The following is a 19,980-nucleotide window of genomic DNA, read 5'->3' on the forward strand; positions in this document are numbered from 1 at the left end:
ACCATTCAACCTTTTCTTTAATTTCATTATCTTTTTCATCAACATAAGTTTTATCTGCTTTCTTATCATATAAATCTTGAGCAGTGAATTTAACATTATTTTCATCATCCATGACATAAACATTTTTACAGCTAATTTCTTTCTTCGTTGTTATGTTTTCATTCGATGTTAAACCTTGTGGAAAGTTAGGAGGTTTATAATATAATGCATCCCCACCAGTTCCGCCAACCGTTCCTTCAATACTTTCTATAGCAACAGTTGTGAAGAATTTATGTGTATGTTCTTTATCTGCTTTTTTATCTAACATTGCTGGTAGTTCATATGCTTCAAAGTTTCTGGCATGACCTTCAATGTTCATACATTTACTATTTAAGGAGTTTAGTGTATCTTTTACGCTTGTACTTGGATTCTCTAAAGGTGCACTTGAACCAAGGGTATAGTTCAATATTATGTCGTCTGCTCTAACAGTAGTGAAGGATTTATGTGTATGGTTCTTGTCAGCTTTATTATTTAATGTAGCTTGAAGTTCATTATATCGGAGATATTGTGTTTATGAGATTTCAAAACTTTGTTCGTTGCGTCAAGTTCATCTTTGTCAGCTTTACTTTTAATAGCATCTTCAAAGTTATTTTTGCCTTAACTCTCAATGTAAATCTTGGTTCAACTAATACACCGTTAACAAAGAAATACGAAGCATATATTTCATTGTTATAACCAAATGCTTCTGGTGCTTTACCTGTGTCATACTGTACAGTACAGTGTATGTCATAACCTTTAGCACGAATGAATTTATATCTTCTTTCATTAACATCTTCAGTGCTTATTTGTTCATCCTGTGTTAAATATCCATGGTAGTCCGTTATAATCTGTTCGTCTGAACTTATATAATGAACATGATTTTTATCTGCTTTTTCGGCTAATTTCTCTTCTATCTCATTTATTTCAAGTTCATGCCTACCACCACCTCCGAAGAAGTATTTTTCTTCAGCTCTTGAAGAACGTCCACTTCGCCATCTTTTGGTGTCAATAATGAGACTTTGAGTTAAAACCTTTCCTGTCTTAATGGATGTTTGTAAAACTTCTTCTTCACCCGTGTTCGGGGTCATAGTCGTCATCATATCTTGTGAAATCAGAGATGTTGTCATACATTAAGCATATCTGTCTCAAAAGTTCTGCTATTTGAAACTGGAACGAAAGATATACAGAACTTTCATCATCTCCTAAAGTCAAGTCTGCTTTCTTAAGTATTTCTTGAATGTATGCAATGAGAACAGAGTACCTTGGAAAATATTCGAACAATATTTCATTAGCTGTTGGTTTTGGTGGTTCTTCTGGAGTTTCTGTTGTTTCAGTTCCTTCTGTAGGTTCTGTTGGAGTTTCTGCATCTCTTGACTTCAATGCTCTTGCTCTCAAAGACCTAAATGTTAGAGCACCAGGTTTTACAAAGGACTTTATAAATGCTTTAATAGTTCCTGGTAAGTTATTGTTAGCATTAAGTAAGTTCCTTATGCTTCCATCATGTACGTCCATAGCACTATGTAAAAAATCTATACTTTTCTTGTAGTCAGCAATAGACTGACTGTGATTTTTTAAAGATTTGTCAATACCTTTAAGCCAATCTTCATGCATGTCTGATACTGAGCCAAGAATATCATTTGCTTCCTTTAGTGTATTTTGTGCTTCTCGTAAAGTATCCAATCCCGTACGTGCATTGTTTGCTATACGTCTTACAGTATCTATTTGACTCCTTGTTTCTTGCATCCAACCAGATAAAGTTTTAATAGTATCAGAACCATTTGAAATGAAGTTCAAAGCATTTTTAACGTCATCTAAAACTTCTTCACCAAGTACTGCCCATATCTTTCCGATTTGGTATTGAAGAACTCCATATGAAGCAGCTGTTAAACCAGTATTTATAAGGTTCCATATCCATGCTTTAGCAGTTTTTCCATCCTTTCCATCCAAACCGTTTTCGCCTTGAGGTCCTTGTATTCCTTGTATTCCTTGTGGTCCTTGAGCTCCAGTGTCACCCTTCTCTCCTTTCAGTTCATCTTTATGTTCGTTATAATATTCTAATGTCATAAGGTGTACATCATTACTGCTACCAGCAACGCCGAGAATTTGTTTCTCATTCATGACTAAATTCTTTAGGCATTTAATGTTGTCGTCAAATCGAAAGCTCTTTAACAATTCAATGAGAACATTTAATACTTTCACTAATGAGGCATCTACTGTAGAATTTATATATTGCACCGTTCCATCATTTATGATGGGAACCTTGCTTGTTGTAATGAATGGGTCATAAGTGTTAAAAGTATCGAAATCAATGACTTTTTTAGTCTTTCCATCGTCAATGACTAAATCATTGCCTTCAATGGTTAAAGTTGAGTTTTCGTTTACTAGTTCATGTGCTCTTCTTGCTTCATTTGTTTCATACGCATATGCAGCAATAGTCATATTTTAATGAGAATAAAATGTTGTTCTATTTGCAAAGTACAGACCCAAACGAATACGGGACAGTAAAGCTACAAACAAACTTAGGTCTTCAGAATGAAGCGCTTGCTTTCAGAGTTGTTGACTTCAATACTATCGCAACTTTTGTCATAACAGATGAAACAGATTTCATAGAGATTGAAATAGATGACAAAAGAAGTGTTATAACATTTCCTAACAGAGCTGGGTATAGAATATATAAAATTGCTGGAGTCATAGATACTCTCATAAATGAAGAAACTATTGACAACATAGATGTCGAACTCTCTTCTGAGGGAACATTGAAGTTCAGCAGCGAGAAAGAGTTTAAGATACCAAGAATGAGTCATAGAGTACAACTTCTTTTGGGTGCATACCATATGACATTTCCTTTGAAAAGTGTTGACAAAACGATTGAGATGAAATCTGTTCCATACGTATGTTATGGCAATTGTTTATACATTGAGTCTAAAATAGCTAATGTCACAGGCATTTCAGGAGTTAATAGTAAAGGTTCAGTAGAATATAAATCCTTCTGTTATGCAGTCAATTCAATGTTCATTCCAAATGTTCCTGTCATAGCAACTCATTTAGGTAAATGGGTTCGCATTAGTCCTCATAATTTGAAAGACATGCAATTCAGACTTGTTGACTTTCAAGGAGAGCCTGTAGAACTGAAGGCACCAGTGCGAATGACTGTTGAAGTTGACTTTTTAGATAATATTAAATGCAACAGCTTACAAGAGAACTCAGAGCTAAAAATATAAAGTATGAATGTTATGTATTAGGTCATGAACTTTGGTTGTTGCTGTTTGATGAAACAAATGAGTTAGTTATGTCAGTCAAGAGAACAGAAAAATATTGTGTTAGTGAAAACTGCACCAAGTCAATAAGATTAGGTTTGCATTATGAAGATGAGTTCGATACTGTTGAAGAAGTTTTGGACAGATACTATAAGTTGTTAACTTGAAATTTTTTTGACTGACGGCGCAAAGCACCAAGACCGAAGGTCCTGACTGCTTTAATTTACTAAAACATATTTCAAACAAAGCTTATAGTCAGTAGATAGTTTTGTATACTCGTTCGAATATTTATACTTAAACTCAACTCCTGTAGTTCCTGGTGTTTCAATGATGCGGATGTTACCTATTTTCATGAATAGTGGAGTTTGACCACAGCATTCGATTTCAGGGTCGAGATAGTCAATGACACATTGTTTCCCTGTTATTCGTGAGATAACATTTTCAAGGTCCTCCTTTGTTAGAATTATTTGGTTCTTGCTTATAAGATTTGTCAAAAGCTTCTTATCGTCTTTGAGTAAAATTGTTTGGTATAACTGAAGAAGGTAATGGTCTACGTTATCTGAAGAATTTGTTTGAACATTTGTGTAAGGATTGTCGTTGGCTTCTCTTGAAAGAACTTGGTCCAGTGGTGGATACTCTAACTTAACATCTGATGTAGTGTTAGCGTTTGAAGCTGAGTTTAAATTCACCGACTTAAGTTCTGGTTCTTTTTCTTTCAAACACTCCGAACTATAGTTCTTTATGACAATATTGTTTGTCGTTCGTGAGTCAACATTTGATGTTGGTTCAATTGGAACATTAACGGCACCAGCTAAGATGGATTTGCTTCTCATTTCATATAGAATAAAAACCTTTTATATGTATGAAATGAACAATATACTCGACAAGGGTTTGAATGTAAAGCTAACGAATGAAAATATTGTTGAATTCACTGAGACAGGAGCTGTGTATAAAGATGTAGAACTACAGAACAAAAGAGCTAAGGGAAGAAGCAGGAACATGAACAAAGGGTGGAAGCCTATAAAAATTTATGTCAATGATGGCTCAGGAGGTTCAAACATAAAGTATGCAGAAAGTTATAGAGTTTATGCGCTAAAAGGTGAGAAGCCTTCATTTAAGAACAGCTATTCTAACACATATCCTCAAAAGCTAACGGATGGGGAAGTGGATGATATGAATGACAGCAAAAATATTAACAGAAATGGCGACAGAGATGCATGGAATTTGTTTACCATCAGTCAATTGAAGGTTAAGCTTTAAAATAATGTTGGTCGTTCCCATGGAATATTTTTGACTTTAATGGTATTAGTCATGATATGAATCTCAAGGTATGAACGAGGAGAGATGAGAGACTTATATGCTTCCCAAATTTCTTCAAAAGGTAATGTTATACCTGACTGTTTCCAAATGAGTTCAATATCATAACGTGAGAAACCTTGAAAGATAACGAAGTCAGTTATGAGACGTTTTATGTTTAAAGCTAAAAACCTCCATGTTTGCATAAGTATTGCTACAGTTAAGGATAATGTCTGACTTTAGTAATGATGTTAGCTAATGGTGAGTCTGGTTTTGACACTAAACCTTTTCCGGCGAAGTCGTCACAAACGAGCAGAGTGTTTGAAGGATATTTTTTGAAGGGGTATTTTGAAAGTTTTGATAGAATGTAGTTTGTCAGTCGTTTCATATCGTAAACTCCTGAGTACTGACGTAAGTGGTGTTTGTCAATAATTCTTTCCATCTCCTCAGAGGTCTTTTGCATTCCTGACTGTATAAATTCAACGATGGCATAATATTTCCTCTTACGTCGAATGTAACGTTGAAGAAATTCAATGAGTTCACTGTCTGGAACTTTAACGACAGAGGCTTGAACTTTTGACATAAATGTTTTCGCTGTTGAATCCATAGAGTCTGAAGTTGCTGATATAATGATTTGGTCATAGTAAGAGTCGTTTCCTAAACGCTCTGTTATGAGTATATGACGAATGAGGTTAAATGTCTTTCCTGACCCCATCTTTCCACAATAGAAATACACACCATTTGAACAGAACTCATAGTCCTTACTGAAAGGAAGAATGAGAGAAGAGTTAAGTTTATCTGTGGTTTCATTCATGTCTTCATCTACTTCTTCAAATAAATGTTTCATTTTATTATAATTAAAAATGCAAGTCAGAAATATTCAGAACATAGCACCGAGTCTAACTGACAAGAGTATAAAGATATACTATGAACACGTTATGATGAAACCAACCAAAATTCAAGAAAGTCAGTATACTTATGAATATCCAAGACACTGGGTAGAGTATGTAGGAGGTGAGAAAGCTATTGAAATCAGACAAGTTAGAAGTATTCCAGCAGGAAGAACAATATTATTGAAGAACTTTAATGTTTTGAGATATAATGATGAAACAAAGAAGCAAGATAGTTTCCCTGTTGCTGTGTATGTGAACCTAGACACAGGAGATGACATGAAAGTTTTTAATACAAAGCTTCAAACGGTAGTGAGAGAACAACTTACTGCGGAAGGGCATCCATTACCTTCAGAAGTTACCATAGCATATAATTTTGAAACAAACTCAATAGATTTTAAAGTCATCTCTGCAAAGAAGTCAGGTTTTACATTTAATGAAGCAGATGTATATTCGAATGAAAACTTCAAAGCTATTGCATGGTTAGATAATGACGATTGTTTTAAGAAAATCTTTAAATTCAGTGACTCAAAGATGTCAATTGATGACCTTCGTGGAATGTTACCATCGACGTTTACAGTAGAAGGTTCAGCAGGATTGCTTACAAGTTTTTCAATTGGTGGCATTTGGTCTCGTGAAAACATTGTTATAAAATCCAGTATAAGTGAATTTGCTGAAGAATCTATATTATGTCTTTCAAACTACATGTATTCGCCGCCGAAGCATTATAGTATAACAAACTTTGTCAGTAAGTTTAACATAAGACTTGTCGAACCTTCTTCAATGAAAGATGTTGTGCTACCTAAAGATGGAAAGGATGGACTCATTATTGAGATGATTTTAATAGCATATTAAATGAGCTTGTTCTTGAAGGTCATTCATGATGAAATAACTGTTGTAGAAGATGTTAGCAATTGTTCAGACATTTTGAAGCGTATAGATGATATAAGAAATAAGTTAGATAGACCGCAAAGCGGTGGGCGAAGCCCGTGAGAATGTTTATGTTTCATTGACTTTCTCCAGTAACGAGAACTTTTATGAGATAATATTGAAGAGAGATGATTTTAATATGGTGTAAATGGTAGCTTGGGCAGCTTTAGGCGCAATGGGAACAAAAGCATTAGCATTTGGAGCAAAAGCACTTGGAGCTTATGACGCAGTAAATAAAATGAGTGGAGGTAGGGTTTCGAAGACATTAGATGCAAATAAAGGAAAGATTGGAGGCTGGGTTGCAAAGAAGTTAAGATTAAATAAAATAGGGCTCATAAATAAAGCATCCAATTTGGTTGCGACTGAGTCAGAAAATGCTTTAGGAAAGGACGATGAGTTTGCAAAACACGCAAAAGACTTTAATGACCAGATGAAAGGTGAAACAATGCATTTAAATAGAGTCGATGGAACTAAAGAAAATGTTTCTTCTCCACCAGTAGTTCTTCCGTATGGTCCCTATGGAATGTATGGAAACCCTTATGAACGACCATTTGACCCATTGACTGGTGGAAGTAACTGGTATCATTACGGCCGAAGAAGAAAGACAGTCAAGTTGGAGACAGATGTTAAGAAAGCAACTAAAAAGAAACCAAGGAAGAGAGTTATAAAGCAATGAATTCAACAGGGTAGAAATGAGGTTAGATATCGGGTTAGATCTAACCATCTACCCTAAATTTATTTTTGTGCTATGTTTTCATACGTGTGAGGGTGGTGATATCATTTATTTTTAAGTTTATTTTTATATAAATGACAGAACAAAAATATAACATTTCTACTCAGCAGGAATGAGACCCTTACTGACTATGTATTCGTTTAATGCTTGATGAAAACAATGGTACATATTATCGTATGGGTATACACAACGTCTGTTTCCATCGTCGTCGTATATGTAGAGCTCAAATCCAGTCCAACCTTCTTTTGTACAATATGTAGCTTTATTTAAGTATGCATTTATGTAGATAAGGCAATTTTCTTCATCGCTCCAGAAATAATTTTTGTTCTTTGTTGAAATATTTTTCGTTCCTCTGCGACCATAAGGAATGTATGCAATGAACTTTGCGGCATAAGGGATTGTAATATACTCAGGGTTTCTTTCATCGTCAATGGGTCTGTCTTTGTTAAAATGCATGTTTCTCAGTTTTACTTGAGTTTTGAATAGTTCACGGAAACGTTCTGGGAAAGAGTCATAGTAAATGTAGTCAGACATGTCTTTGTAATGAAATAAAAATTAAAAAAAATAAAAATAAGGTTATTTTTTATTTAGTGAGGACGGTAGTGAATTCGTTAGTGAAGGGCAAACCCAAATTTTAGCTAAAAGTGACAGAAAAAAAAGTTTAGTATTAAAAAAAAGACCGATGAGAGCTTCGTTCGAAATATAGAGGGAACTGAGAATGCGCAACCATTCTCAGGGAATATTGGATGCTATTCCCGTTCCCTCTGTATGGAAAATTGAGGTTTTCAAAGGGAGTTAAAATAATATCAAATTTATACTAATTTACTTCAAAATACAAAAGTATTTGACAGCTAAAATTAGTTACTTTAGCAAGCCTATCAATACCCTTTTACGATTATTGCTACTTTTTCGAAATAAAAGTAAAAACAAATTTATACTAATTTACTTCAAAATACAAAAGTATTTGACAGCTAAAATTAGTTACTTTAGCAAGCCTATCAATACCCTTTTACGATTATTGCTACTTTTTCGAAATAAAAGTAAAAACAAATTTATACTAATTTACTTCAAAATACAAAAGTATTTGACAGCTAAAATTAGTTACTTTAGCAAGCCTATCAATACCCTTTTACGATTATTGCTACTTTTTCGAAATAAAAGTAAAAACAAATTTATACTAATTTACTTTCAAAATACAAAAGTATTTGACAGCTAAAATTAGTTACTTTAGCAAGCCTATCAATACCCTTTTACGATTATTGCTACTTTTTCGAAATAAAATAAATTTATTATCAAAAACCTTTTTTTTCTTAGTAAAAATAAACGAAATTTTTTACCTTATGAACTTTTGATGGAAATATGCAAATTTAAAATAATAAAGAAAGCCGCGAGCGAAGCGATCGGCTTAGTTCGAAGATTTTGATTCAAATCTTTGCTGATCTGTAATTCGCGGAAGCCGCGAGCGAATCGAGCGGCTTAGGTCTAAGATTTTGATTCAAATCTTTGCTTATATTCCTTAAATTCTTTATGAAACTCGCAACAGTTCCATAAAAAATTTTAAATTCTAAACTGTCGAAATTACCGATCGGTAATCACACCCCTCACGGGTGTGTCGCTTTTTACAGGCGTGTCACTTTTAGCTAAAATTACCCCTACTCGTTAGTGAAGTCGTTAGTGAAGCCGTTTATGTGTCAGACGGTTTTGTAAATATTTAAGGTTAAGTTGGTGTTATGGTTGTGTTGTAAAATATACGTTACCGGTTTCGTAAAGTGTCAAATTCACATATCAAGGGTAAGGAGGCGCGCAGTGCCGCCGTACCCTTGATAGTCATACTAACTATTTTAAGCCGCTAAGCGGTGAGATGATCCATAGGATCTCATATTTATTTTTCCACTATCTACCTCCTATTTTATTAAGTATTCCTTCAGCTATTCCACCAACTGCGTTACCTGCTTGTGCTCCCATCGCCGGATTACCTGCTTTAGTACCTAATACTCCACCTATGATAGTTCCTGCCGTTTTCGCTACTGGTGCCAAAAAGTTTGCAACGGGTTTAATAATCTTTTTATAAACCAACCCGCAGCTTTCTTAATTCCATCCCATAATTTTTTAAAGAATCCTGCCGCCATTTCTGATTTAATATTAATTAAAAAAATATATTTCATCACTTATATTCTAATTTTTATTTAATGATAAATGAAACCAATTTTAAAAATAAATGAAACAGAGAAGGAAGAAATAAATGAAAGTGAAAATGTTCAACAAAAAATAAATGTTGTTAAACCAATTACTGAAATAAAAATTTTTTCATCTGTTGAAGAATTTAATGACTATTATGCTAATAATAAAAAATTATTGAAGAATTGACAACGTGTAAATTGAATAAAATGTTTAAAGTTGATGGATTCAAAATTTCAAAAAATAAAAGGAGTGGTTAGTTTGAAATCTATTCCTCAATCAAGAATCACCTCATTAATGAAAATTAATGATTTAACAAAAAGAATAGAAGAGATTGAAGAAAGAATGAATCAAATAATTGATTTCATAAATTCAAATAATCATTAATTTCTTAAAGTTCAATGTTGAACTCATCAATTTCTTCTTCTCGTTTATGAGGTCTTTGATTATGACTCCATTGATTCCATGAAATTAAATATTCTTTATCATTATATTTATACCTCATTAGCTTATTTTGTAGGGTTGTTAAAAATATCAAAAATTAGCGTTTTGAAGACACCATGGTGTCTTATAATTTTCCCTTCCTTATTGGCGTGTAGAAATAAATGCGCCAATAGATTGAAGAAGAAGAATTGTTTTTCTCTTAATGAACTTTAATCCTTTTGATATAAGAATATTAAAACATTAATATAATTTCGATTTCGGAAATTAAATTTCCAAATTTTTGTCGATTTCGGAAATAACATGATCCCGCATCCAACACGCAACAACAAAACACAAACACACTTTTTGGTTCTTTCATCGTTTTAATCGTAATTTATGTAATAAATGATTTGGATAAATTTTACAAAAATAGAACCTATATTATATTCTTTTCAAAGATTCTTGCAAATCATCAAAAATAATTGTATTTTAAAAAACAATCAAATTATCCTTTCATTATTTTAAACTTAAATTAGTTTTTATGATTGACTAAAGCAATCATATTTATTCATCATTAAATAAACAAAAAAATAATATTTGAGAGTTATTTCAAAAAAAACACATTGAATTTATTAATTTGTCTCAATTTCAGTATTATAAATTTTTATAATTTCAATATTTTGAAATACACTTTTTAATATTTCAATATTTATGATATTTCAATGTATTAAGTGGTCTCAAATTGAGCTTCTCAAATATAAGTTGGCCTATTCAAATAATAAAATTAAATAATATTTAAAATAATAAATAAAAGTGATTGAGGTCATAGCACAACGGCTGTTTCAGTCATTAATTCTTAAAAATAAAAAGGGTAAAAACTAAATACAATGGGTAAAATTCAATAGTGTCTGTGCTATCGTTCAATTTGAAGGTGTCTTTTGAAACCGCAAGACACATTGAATTTTTGAATAGTGTATTATGGTTTGACAGACACCAATGAAAAAAATAAAATGATATTTATTTTAAATATATAAGATCCTTATATAAAATATAAATATTTTATCGATTTATTTTCTTGTTTTAGAAATGTTTTTTATTGAAAAATCAATAAAACTAACTCCAAAATAAAATTTTTGATTTAAAGACACTATGATGACACCAGGCAAATCTTCCAAGACACCTATCGTCGGGAATCTAACAACCCTATTATTTTGGCTTTCATATTCATTTAATAATTCACAATCTTCATTTTTAAATTGAAGTTAAACCCATTCAGGATTTAAACAATGTTTAATTAATCACGGAATATCTGACATCATCTATATATATAGCTTCTTTTATAAAAGATAAAATAAATTATTTTAATATTAATGTTAATTTTTTTAATGGTTTATGGGCTGAGTGTAAATGTCTTACAATTTTGAAAATTTTTTAAATCTTGATTTATTCAAAAACGTAAGAATAAAAACCGTAAGAATCATACATTTTTTACTTCATATGTTAAAAAAAATGATACAAAATCGCTCGATATTGTATGAATTCTTACGTTTACAAAAAAGGTCACTAAACCCGTCCACATATACTACTCTGCAGTTATAGTAGTAGGATAGGATGGGTTTTGTGACTTTTTTTGTAAACGTAAGAATTCATACAATATCGAGCGATTTTGTATCATTTTTTTAACATATTATTTTTAAAATAATTTATTTTTTTATTCTTACATAAATGACCCAACAAGTAAAACCAGATAAAATAGATTATCGAATTTTAGAGGATGGTGTTCCTGTTTATATTCAAAGATTTAAAGGGAAGCAATATTATAGAATTTTAATCCTGAATACATAAAACATTTATTTAAAAAGGAAGACTGTGAATTATTAAACGTTAATGAATATGAAACCAATAAATCAAAATTGAAATATAAATATATTGGAAGTGATGAAAGATGCAAAGATAAAGATAAAGTTTATACAGTTTCATATAATGAATGGAAAACCAATAAGATAAGAAAACATTTAGGAGATTATGGTAAAAGTTCTGAATTCTTCAAATCTAGTATGTACGAGAGAGTAAAAGAAATTAGAAATAATTATTTTCATGAATAAAAGATTCACTACCATAATGAAATAAAAAATAAATCATTAAAAAATAAACTTTAAACATTCATGTCTCAGAATCAACATTGAACTTTAAGAAATTAATGATTATTTGAATTTATGAAATCAATTATTTGATTCATTCTTTCTTCAATCTCTTCTATTCTTTTTGTTAAATCATTAATTTTCATTAATGAGGTGATTCTTGATTGAGGAATAGATTTCAAACTAATCACCCCTTTTATTTTTGAAATTTTGAATCCATCAACTTTAAACATTTTATTCAATTTACACGTTGTCAATTCTTCAAATAATTTTTTATTGTTAGCATAATAGTCATTAAATTCTTCAACAGATGAAAAATTTTTATTTCAGTAATTGGTTTAACAACATTTATTTTTGTTGAACATTTTCACTTTCATTTATTTCTTCCTTCTCTGTTTCATTTATTTTTAAAATTGGTTTCATTTATCATTAAATAAAAATTAGAATATAAGTGATGAAATATATTTTTTTAATTAATATTAAATCAGAAATGGCGGCAGGATTCTTTAAAAATTATGGGATGGAATTAAGAAAGCTGCGGGTTGGGTTTATAAAAAGATTATTAAACCCGTTGCAAACTTTTTGGCACCAGTAGCGAAAACGGCAGGAACTATCATAGGTGGAGTATTAGGTACTAAAGCAGGTAATCCGGCGATGGGAGCACAAGCAGGTAACGCAGTTGGTGGAATTGCTGAAGGAATACTTAATAAAATAGGAGGTAGATAGTGGAAAAATAAATATTATTTTTATCTTAGTATCGGTTGAAGTCTTTGATAAACTTTTTCTCCTTTATTTAATATTTCTCTTATTGGGGCGGCTTTTGGTGTTATTGATTCAGCAACGTCACTAATTGCTTCTTTATTCTTAAATATCCAATTTGCTCCTTTCTTCATTGTTTCCCAAACTTTATGCGCTCCTCTTTTTACTTTATCCCATAATTTTTTAAATATACCTGCAGCCATAGTTGATTATTTCATTAAAATTAAAAATTCATTTTCATCTTTTAATTTTGATTTTTTATTTAATAATAAATGACGACTAACTATTTGGTGCCAAACACTAAACCGATTAATGGAAATGTGTTTCATTCATTCGAAAAGATAAATGAAATATTCGCAAAGAATGACGGTAGAAGATATTATAGAGAACTTGAAAGTTCATGCTATGACTCTGATGCTCCATATTTTTGATGATAAACAAACTCATTTAAGAATTACAAATCCAGCTCATGATGTGAACCAATTAGGTGACACATATATTAAACGCAAAGTTAAAGCAACTCTAGTTTCAAATAAAGCTTTCACATGCGATGCCGCTTTTAAATGCATGCGTTTATTCGTTGGTTACAAATCATCAAATCAAAGCTTTAAACAATTAGAAGTAGAAACTGAAAGAGGTGATGCCGGTTATCTTCAAATGGATTGCGCCCGTGAATCTTTCGCATTTGCAACATATAAACCAAAATCAGAAAGGAAAGTTAAAAAGTTTGTTCATTCGTTATATAATAATGTTCAAAAATATGATAACTCAGTATGTGGTAAATATATTGACCCTTCAGAAGTTTTCGAGAACGCAAATAAAGAAGTTGATGTCACTTTTGATATGATTATTCCGGTAAATGATTTGTTAGCATTTCAGGCGTTCGATGATTATCCTAAATCATTTGGTGATATCATTCTTAAATATTATGTTTTCAGGGATACTTTAGTATTTTGTCAGGTTGACCCGTTAAGAGTTGCTGATTTACAAAATTACGTTTATGAAAAGATAACTGATGAAAATTATGAAAAGATTATGAATTATGTTTATAAATATGATCGCAAATTCCAACAAATCGGACTTCCTGCCAAATTAATTACAAGCTTAGCCGCCACATCTGCTGACGCAACAGTTGATGACGTTATTATTTCATGCACAAAGATGGAAGTTTTAGAGGATAAATGCATTACACCAGGATACGGTTTAATTGAAGAATCAGTTAAAGCAATACCACGTTTATTCAGTAAGGAAGATCCATTCATGATTCCAGCTCAACATATTGACGTTCGTTCACTAAATGGAGGTTGCATCACTCCTGAAGGTATTAGCTCAGATTTCTCATACGCTCTTCATAATGTTACAGATGTTGTGTTAACATTTCCGAAGAATGCAATGCAAAGAACGGTTTTAGAAAATCCAATGCTTCGAGGTCTTCAGGTCACTATAGATTCCAGAAACTTCCCCGATCAAGCGATGACCACAGTGGGTGACATATTCTTTACACGTATGCTTCAAGCTTCTGATTTAGATGGAGTGAATGAATGCACAGAAGAATATGAGGACTCATTAACTAGACCACTGAATGATGATAATGGCACGCCATTAGCTAGAACATGGAAAGACCAAACTTCATTCTTATGCACTATTCCAGTTCAACGTGATGGAGCGGGTATATTCTTTGATGGATTAGAAACTTTCAACTCACAAGTTACAGTACAAGTGAAAGCTTATCCAATCATTCAGGGTGTAAATGACACTTACTGTTCAAAGGTGACAAATCCTCCTCAGGTTTGGTTTACTAGGACTACATATTGGACATGGACACCGGATGAAGGTTTGAAATATCATCCAACAGGTACACCACCACAGTATAGAAGTTCATATGATGAAATATTGATGAATAGAAATGTTTAAAATTATAAATTTATTTTTGATTAAATGGATTTAAATTCATCCACCCCTTATGAAGAATTAGCAGGAGTATATAATACATACGTAGATGATATGATTAATGAAGCATTGAGTGATAATAGAAATGCTCTATCTAAGGAAAAATTAATGAAAATTCCATATTCTGAATGTTACTTAAATTCAATCACGGCAGCAATTGGTAAACAAAATAAAGGTAAAACATTAACGATATTAAAACAAATTATCATTATTGCTAACACTTCCCCCCATTCACATGTGTTAATTTATATCAACCGTTCAGGTTCACCTTCAGATGATACATTTGAATCTTTAAAGCATTTAATCAAAATTCCAATTATTTATTTATCACAAGAAGAAGCAGAAGATTATTTAAAAACTTTTTAATGTATAAAGAATTATATAATACAATCAAGAAGCAAGGATTAGAGGATAAAATTATTGATAAACAACGGATGAATTATTTGAAACACTTTCTATTTCAAATTTTGATAGAGAATTTTTGCATTCACTCATTTTTCTAGATGATGCAGTGAAATCAAAACTAATAACAAATGAGAAATCATATTTTAATCAGTTATTAACTCAATGTCAACACATTCAGTGTTCATTCTTTATGGCTGTTCAATACTTCAAAGCATTAAGCACAAACATTAAATCAAATCTATCAACACTTTTCATTTTCAGTGGTTTAGTCGTCAACAGTTGAACGTTATGCTTTATCAAGTGAATTTACCAATGAGCATTAATGAACTTTACACACAATATCAGCAATTAGGTGAACATGGAAAATAATAGTTGATTTAAATAAAGGAAGTGTTAAATTTGATTAACTTTTTATAATTAATTTTTATTTTTTATTTATAATTAAACATGACAGAAATTGCAAATCTTCTACAGGTTCCATTAAAACAAGGGACAAACAAAAAGGGTGATATAATAGAACTATGAAAGTTCCTGATGGAATGAAAGAATTAGTTCATATTGTTGCTGGTTTCAAAAAGATGTTAAACAAATGAGAAACGTTTTAACATTACCAGAAGCTCAAGCATATGCCAAACGTCATGGTCCAAATTGGGAAGCACACGAAGCAGACATTACGGGTCCAAATGGAAAAACCTGATGGTATAAATGAAGTTTTCGTTACTGATGGTCAAGGTAATATTAAAGTCATAAATGGTTATAAATTAACTATGTCTGATTATCCTAAACGTAAAGTATATAATGAACGTTATCCTATGCAATTTGATGAAAATGGAAAAGCTGTTAAACAATACATTGGAGAAGTGAAAATGGTCCAATTAATTCATACCGTCGTAATCCATATTCTTATTTCAATGAAGAATTAAATGCATTGAAGAGGGACCGGATGGATTACCACAATATTCTAACAAGTTTGATGGTCAATATGCAAATATTAGACCTGAAATTTCAGCTAAGAAATTCTTTAAAGTTGCTTTATTCGATCCAGTTTTCGCAAATGTTAAAGATGAACTTAAACAGCAATTCCAACCAAATTAATAGTAGCAAGAATTGCATCAGGTGCTTTATCTCAAGCATTCAAAGATTTAATTAAGAAACCATTATATCAGCAACGCGGTTTAACTTATGATTTAGTTAAGGAATCAGATAAAAGAAAATTTGAGAAATCAGATGATTATAAGAATGCAATTAATGAATATATTCGGTCTATTAATTTCGATGAAAAATGCTAAAAATCAACTTCATGAACAAATACAGGGAATAATAGATTCAAAAGTTCCAGCAAAATAAAAGTTTAAATATATTTTTTTATTCGAATATAAATGAGAAGACGTTTCACTAGTCAAAAGAACACTAACGCAAAAGCAGAGATTACGGTTTGGTTATAACGTAAATGATGATAAATCACGAATTATTCAAAATGTTAAAGTTAATGTTAGCCCTGAATTAACAAGGTCAGCAACTCAACCAAATTATTAACTCGTGACTTACGAAAAAGGAGGAGGAGCAAAATAAAGAAGATGGAGACCCAATCATTTTCTCTGAACCCGGTAAAGAACCTGTTGAAATTCCCACTTATCCAACATACCCGCCGCCTCTTTCATCAAACATCGAGAACCCATATAAAATAGACATTAATTCAGAATTAATGAAAATTTACCGTGATATAATAATTATAATTATGATTCAATAATAAATTTAATTGACAATCCGGTTTAATTATTTTACCTTATGAATCATTAATTCACATTATCGCCATTCTTTGTGATGTTCAAGATTCAGACATTAAGATTCAATTTTTCACAGATGATGAGGTTTCATGCTGCGGAACAGTTGCAAAAATAAATCCTATAAAGGATATTAGCACAATTAAGATATCAAAGAACGGAACAACAACTGAACTTCATTTAACATATAATGATATTTATAATAAAATAGTTGATGAATATAAAATATCACTTGAAAAATTCTTTGTTAAGGCTATTTAATATTCAAGCATTAACATTATCGAATAATAATCCTTTGAATCATAATCGATAATAATTGACCTTTCACCAGTTTCTATCGTTTGTTTTATTTCTTTTTGTTCCCCACTATCCGGATCGGTCATTGTAATTGTTTTTGTTATAGTATCAGCTTTATCTTTAACTTCAATCTTTTTTCCATCGGATATTTAAACCAAAATTCCAAAAATTCGATATTGTCAATCTGTTCATATTTTAATCTATCAATTACATTTTTAATACCATCTGAAAATCTTATGAAATGGTCATTATATGGGTTTGATTGAACTAAATTTGAATGAAGTGAAATATAACCTGTTGATGAATATGACATTGACTCATATTTTCTGAAAACACTAAAATTTATAACATGAATGAATTTCTTATTCGTTGAATTTATGAATTCTTGAGGTAATCTTATTCTAGTTTTATTTATCACTGGAAAATAACGCTTTACCATATTTTTAATCGTAATAAAAATGTCAATTATCAATATTATTTCGAATAATAGCTGTGAATTAAATTTAACAGTTAGCGGAATTTATAATGTTACTCTCGTTTCTGTGAGTGGTAAATTTAATCCCATTCTTTTAGACCCTTCAGATTATATATCATTTATTAAAGATGACCTTGAAAAAACGTATGATATGTATATAAATAATGTGATAGTGAAATGGGATATTAACATGATTTTAAGTTATTTAAATGAATCATTTATCGTATGGTATGAAGAAAATTTTAAATCAAAACCCGATAAACTTTTTGAACTTGATGAAATAAATAACCTTATTAAATTCCCGCTGAAAATTAAATTTTGTACTCCTCATCTTCGTTCATTGTTGGGGATATTAAATTTTGAAAAAGATGTTGGGGATGTTTTGTATTCTGACACTGGTTCCAATTTCATTTTAATCAAATGTGATAAAGTTAATACCCCAATGAGATTTTCACATCAAACATTAGACCCTAACTCTTACCCATCAATACAAAACATTTTATCCATCAACTTAAACACATTTTCTTTATCATATCCGTTTCAATTATCCGGGAATTCATTTATTCTTCATTCAAAAGATTTATCAAATATTAAATTTAGAATAACTGACCTATTTGATTGTGATTTAGAATTCATGAATGAAATATTATGGCAATTTCAAATAGAGAAAATAGCTGATGAGATAACAGATTAAATATTTATTTTTAAATCATAATAAATGATTAAACCACAGCAACTTAAGGCACAAAACACCCAGGTCCTTCAGACCATTACATACGCCATATATGCATATAATTCAAAGACGGCAGAACAAACGCAAAGGTTGAAATATGGAGATTTGGAGATAGTATTGAAAAATGACCGTTTCGAATTCGTTTGCAAAGGTGGTGCAGTGATATCAAATATAAAAGAAATTTTATTTATGAATTCTAAAATTAAAGGAATAACGGATGATATAACATCAATTCCACCAGAAGAACAGAGATATTACGCATTAAATGCATTTCCTAAAGTTTTGAAGATTGGAAGATTTAATTTAAATGAGGAATTCATAGAAGGTTTCCTAAACGACATAATGAAGAAGGTAGATAAGGAATATGTGGATAGTGAGTTAAATAAGAAGGCAAATTTGGTTTATGTTGATGAAAAAGATAATGAAATTAAAGAAAAGGTTGAATGGTATCATGAATGGACATTTGAGACTTTTAAAGTTAAAGCTGATACAGGATGGGTTTCAGGATGTTTAGACCTTAAAGCGGATAAAACATATGTTAACGATGAGTTAGAGAAGAAGGCGGATAAAACATATGTTAACGAAATATACCAAAGTTTGATAGGAACAAAAAATATTGAAACTATTGTTGGTGATTTTTCTGTCAATGAAGAAAATAAATATTTTAGATGGCAGTTTGTACACTCCTTAAAAAATGGTACACAGTGTAAACTCATTCCGAAAAATAACAATGAAATGTATGTAAGCTATAAAAAGAATGATGGTACACAAGTTAAAGTTCCATTAGACAACAACTGCTACTTAAACTTATATGGAGACGAACAAAAGAAATATTTAAGAGTTTATGAAATGGCAGATATGACATTGCCTGACCCAGCTCCAGCACCATATTATTATGACTATGGAGATGACGACAGAACACCACGTGTAGATGAACAAAAGCTAACATTATATTTAGATTATTATAGATATAAAAGATATAATGCAATAGAAAAAACGAGAATAGTATATTATTATACAGATGACAGAAATAAATATTATAGTCAAGATTTTACCTACCCTGAAAACATTAGATTATATTATAAAAAATATTCTGACACAAACCAGAAGAAACCTGAAATAGTTGCACTATATTTTAAGTTCAAAAGAGACAATCCTATAATATCTCATATGTTTGATTTAATGAACCCAGTAGGTTCTATTTATACATCTATGGATGCAAGAGGTCCTCAAGTAATGTTTGGTGTTGGTGCATGGGAACAAATAGTTGACAGGTTTTTGTATTGTGCAAACTCTTCAAAGGAAACAGGTGGAAGTAAAACGATTTCAGGTGAAAATTTACCTGCACACAGTCACTACATAGATTTAAGTACATCTCAAGCAGGTTGGCATAAGCATAGATATTGGGATTGGTCAGGAATGACAAAAGGTAAAGGATATGATGTTAAAGACGACGTTAAGTTTGCTATAAATTGTTACTGGAGTGACACTCAGGGAGAAGGAAACCATACACATTTCGTTTCAGGATATACGCAAACAACGGACAAAGTAAAGAATACATGCCACCTTACATGACAGTTTACGCATGGTATAGAGTTCAATGAACGCTCAATGTTTGTGAAACAAACTTTAGAACGGACTGAAAGTCCTGAGCTCCAAAAGAGTGAACGGCATAATTTAAATTTTTATTTTTATCATAAATGACAAAATT

The 19,980-nt window shown here is 31.1% G+C and overlaps 6 protein-coding genes and 2 pseudogenes across 8 annotated transcripts, besides 3 other annotated features; 5 read left to right on the forward strand and 3 right to left on the reverse strand.

The window, feature by feature from the left end:
* Window positions 1-7,744: part of a mobile genetic element that runs on past the window's edge.
* Window positions 2,079-2,457, reverse strand: TVAGG3_0808230 (organellar and viral DNA polymerase type B; the record flags this gene model as incomplete). Its single annotated transcript, XM_051247609.1, has 1 exon — window positions 2,079-2,457. A coding segment is annotated over one exon (379 nt), but the record flags the coding sequence as incomplete, so codon positions are not given.
* On the forward strand, window positions 2,475-3,239 carry TVAGG3_0808240 (uncharacterized protein; the record flags this gene model as incomplete). The annotated part of the gene is made up of 1 exon (XM_051247610.1): window positions 2,475-3,239. One exon carries the CDS (start codon window positions 2,475-2,477, stop codon window positions 3,237-3,239), a length of 765 nt encoding a protein of 254 aa, XP_051083085.1.
* On the reverse strand, window positions 4,851-5,418 carry TVAGG3_0808250 (uncharacterized protein; the record flags this gene model as incomplete). The annotated part of the gene is made up of 1 exon (XM_051247611.1): window positions 4,851-5,418. A coding segment is annotated over one exon (568 nt), but the record flags the coding sequence as incomplete, so codon positions are not given.
* TVAGG3_0808260 (uncharacterized protein) lies at window positions 5,435-6,316 on the forward strand (the record flags this gene model as incomplete). Its single annotated transcript, XM_051247612.1, has 1 exon — window positions 5,435-6,316. The coding sequence occupies one exon, from the start codon at window positions 5,435-5,437 to the stop codon at window positions 6,314-6,316; it is 882 nt and encodes a 293-aa protein (XP_051083087.1).
* Window positions 6,661-7,067, forward strand: TVAGG3_0808270 (annotated as a pseudogene). Its single transcript has one exon. A coding segment is annotated over exon 1 (407 nt).
* Window positions 7,224-7,658, reverse strand: TVAGG3_0808280 (uncharacterized protein; the record flags this gene model as incomplete). Its single annotated transcript, XM_051247613.1, has 1 exon — window positions 7,224-7,658. One exon carries the CDS (start codon window positions 7,656-7,658, stop codon window positions 7,224-7,226), a length of 435 nt encoding a protein of 144 aa, XP_051083088.1.
* Window positions 7,745-8,782: a mobile genetic element.
* Window positions 8,783-13,963: 5,181 nt separating this feature from the next.
* Window positions 13,964-19,980: part of a mobile genetic element that runs on past the window's edge.
* On the forward strand, window positions 15,428-16,035 carry TVAGG3_0808310 (annotated as a pseudogene). Its single transcript has one exon. A coding segment is annotated over exon 1 (608 nt).
* Window positions 19,005-19,752, forward strand: TVAGG3_0808320 (phage tail repeat-like family; the record flags this gene model as incomplete). The annotated part of the gene is made up of 1 exon (XM_051247614.1): window positions 19,005-19,752. A coding segment is annotated over one exon (748 nt), but the record flags the coding sequence as incomplete, so codon positions are not given.

This window comes from Trichomonas vaginalis, chromosome VI, assembly GCF_026262505.1.
Source record: "Trichomonas vaginalis G3 chromosome VI, whole genome shotgun sequence".
In the NCBI taxonomy this organism is placed as follows: domain Eukaryota; phylum Parabasalia; order Trichomonadida; family Trichomonadidae; genus Trichomonas; species Trichomonas vaginalis.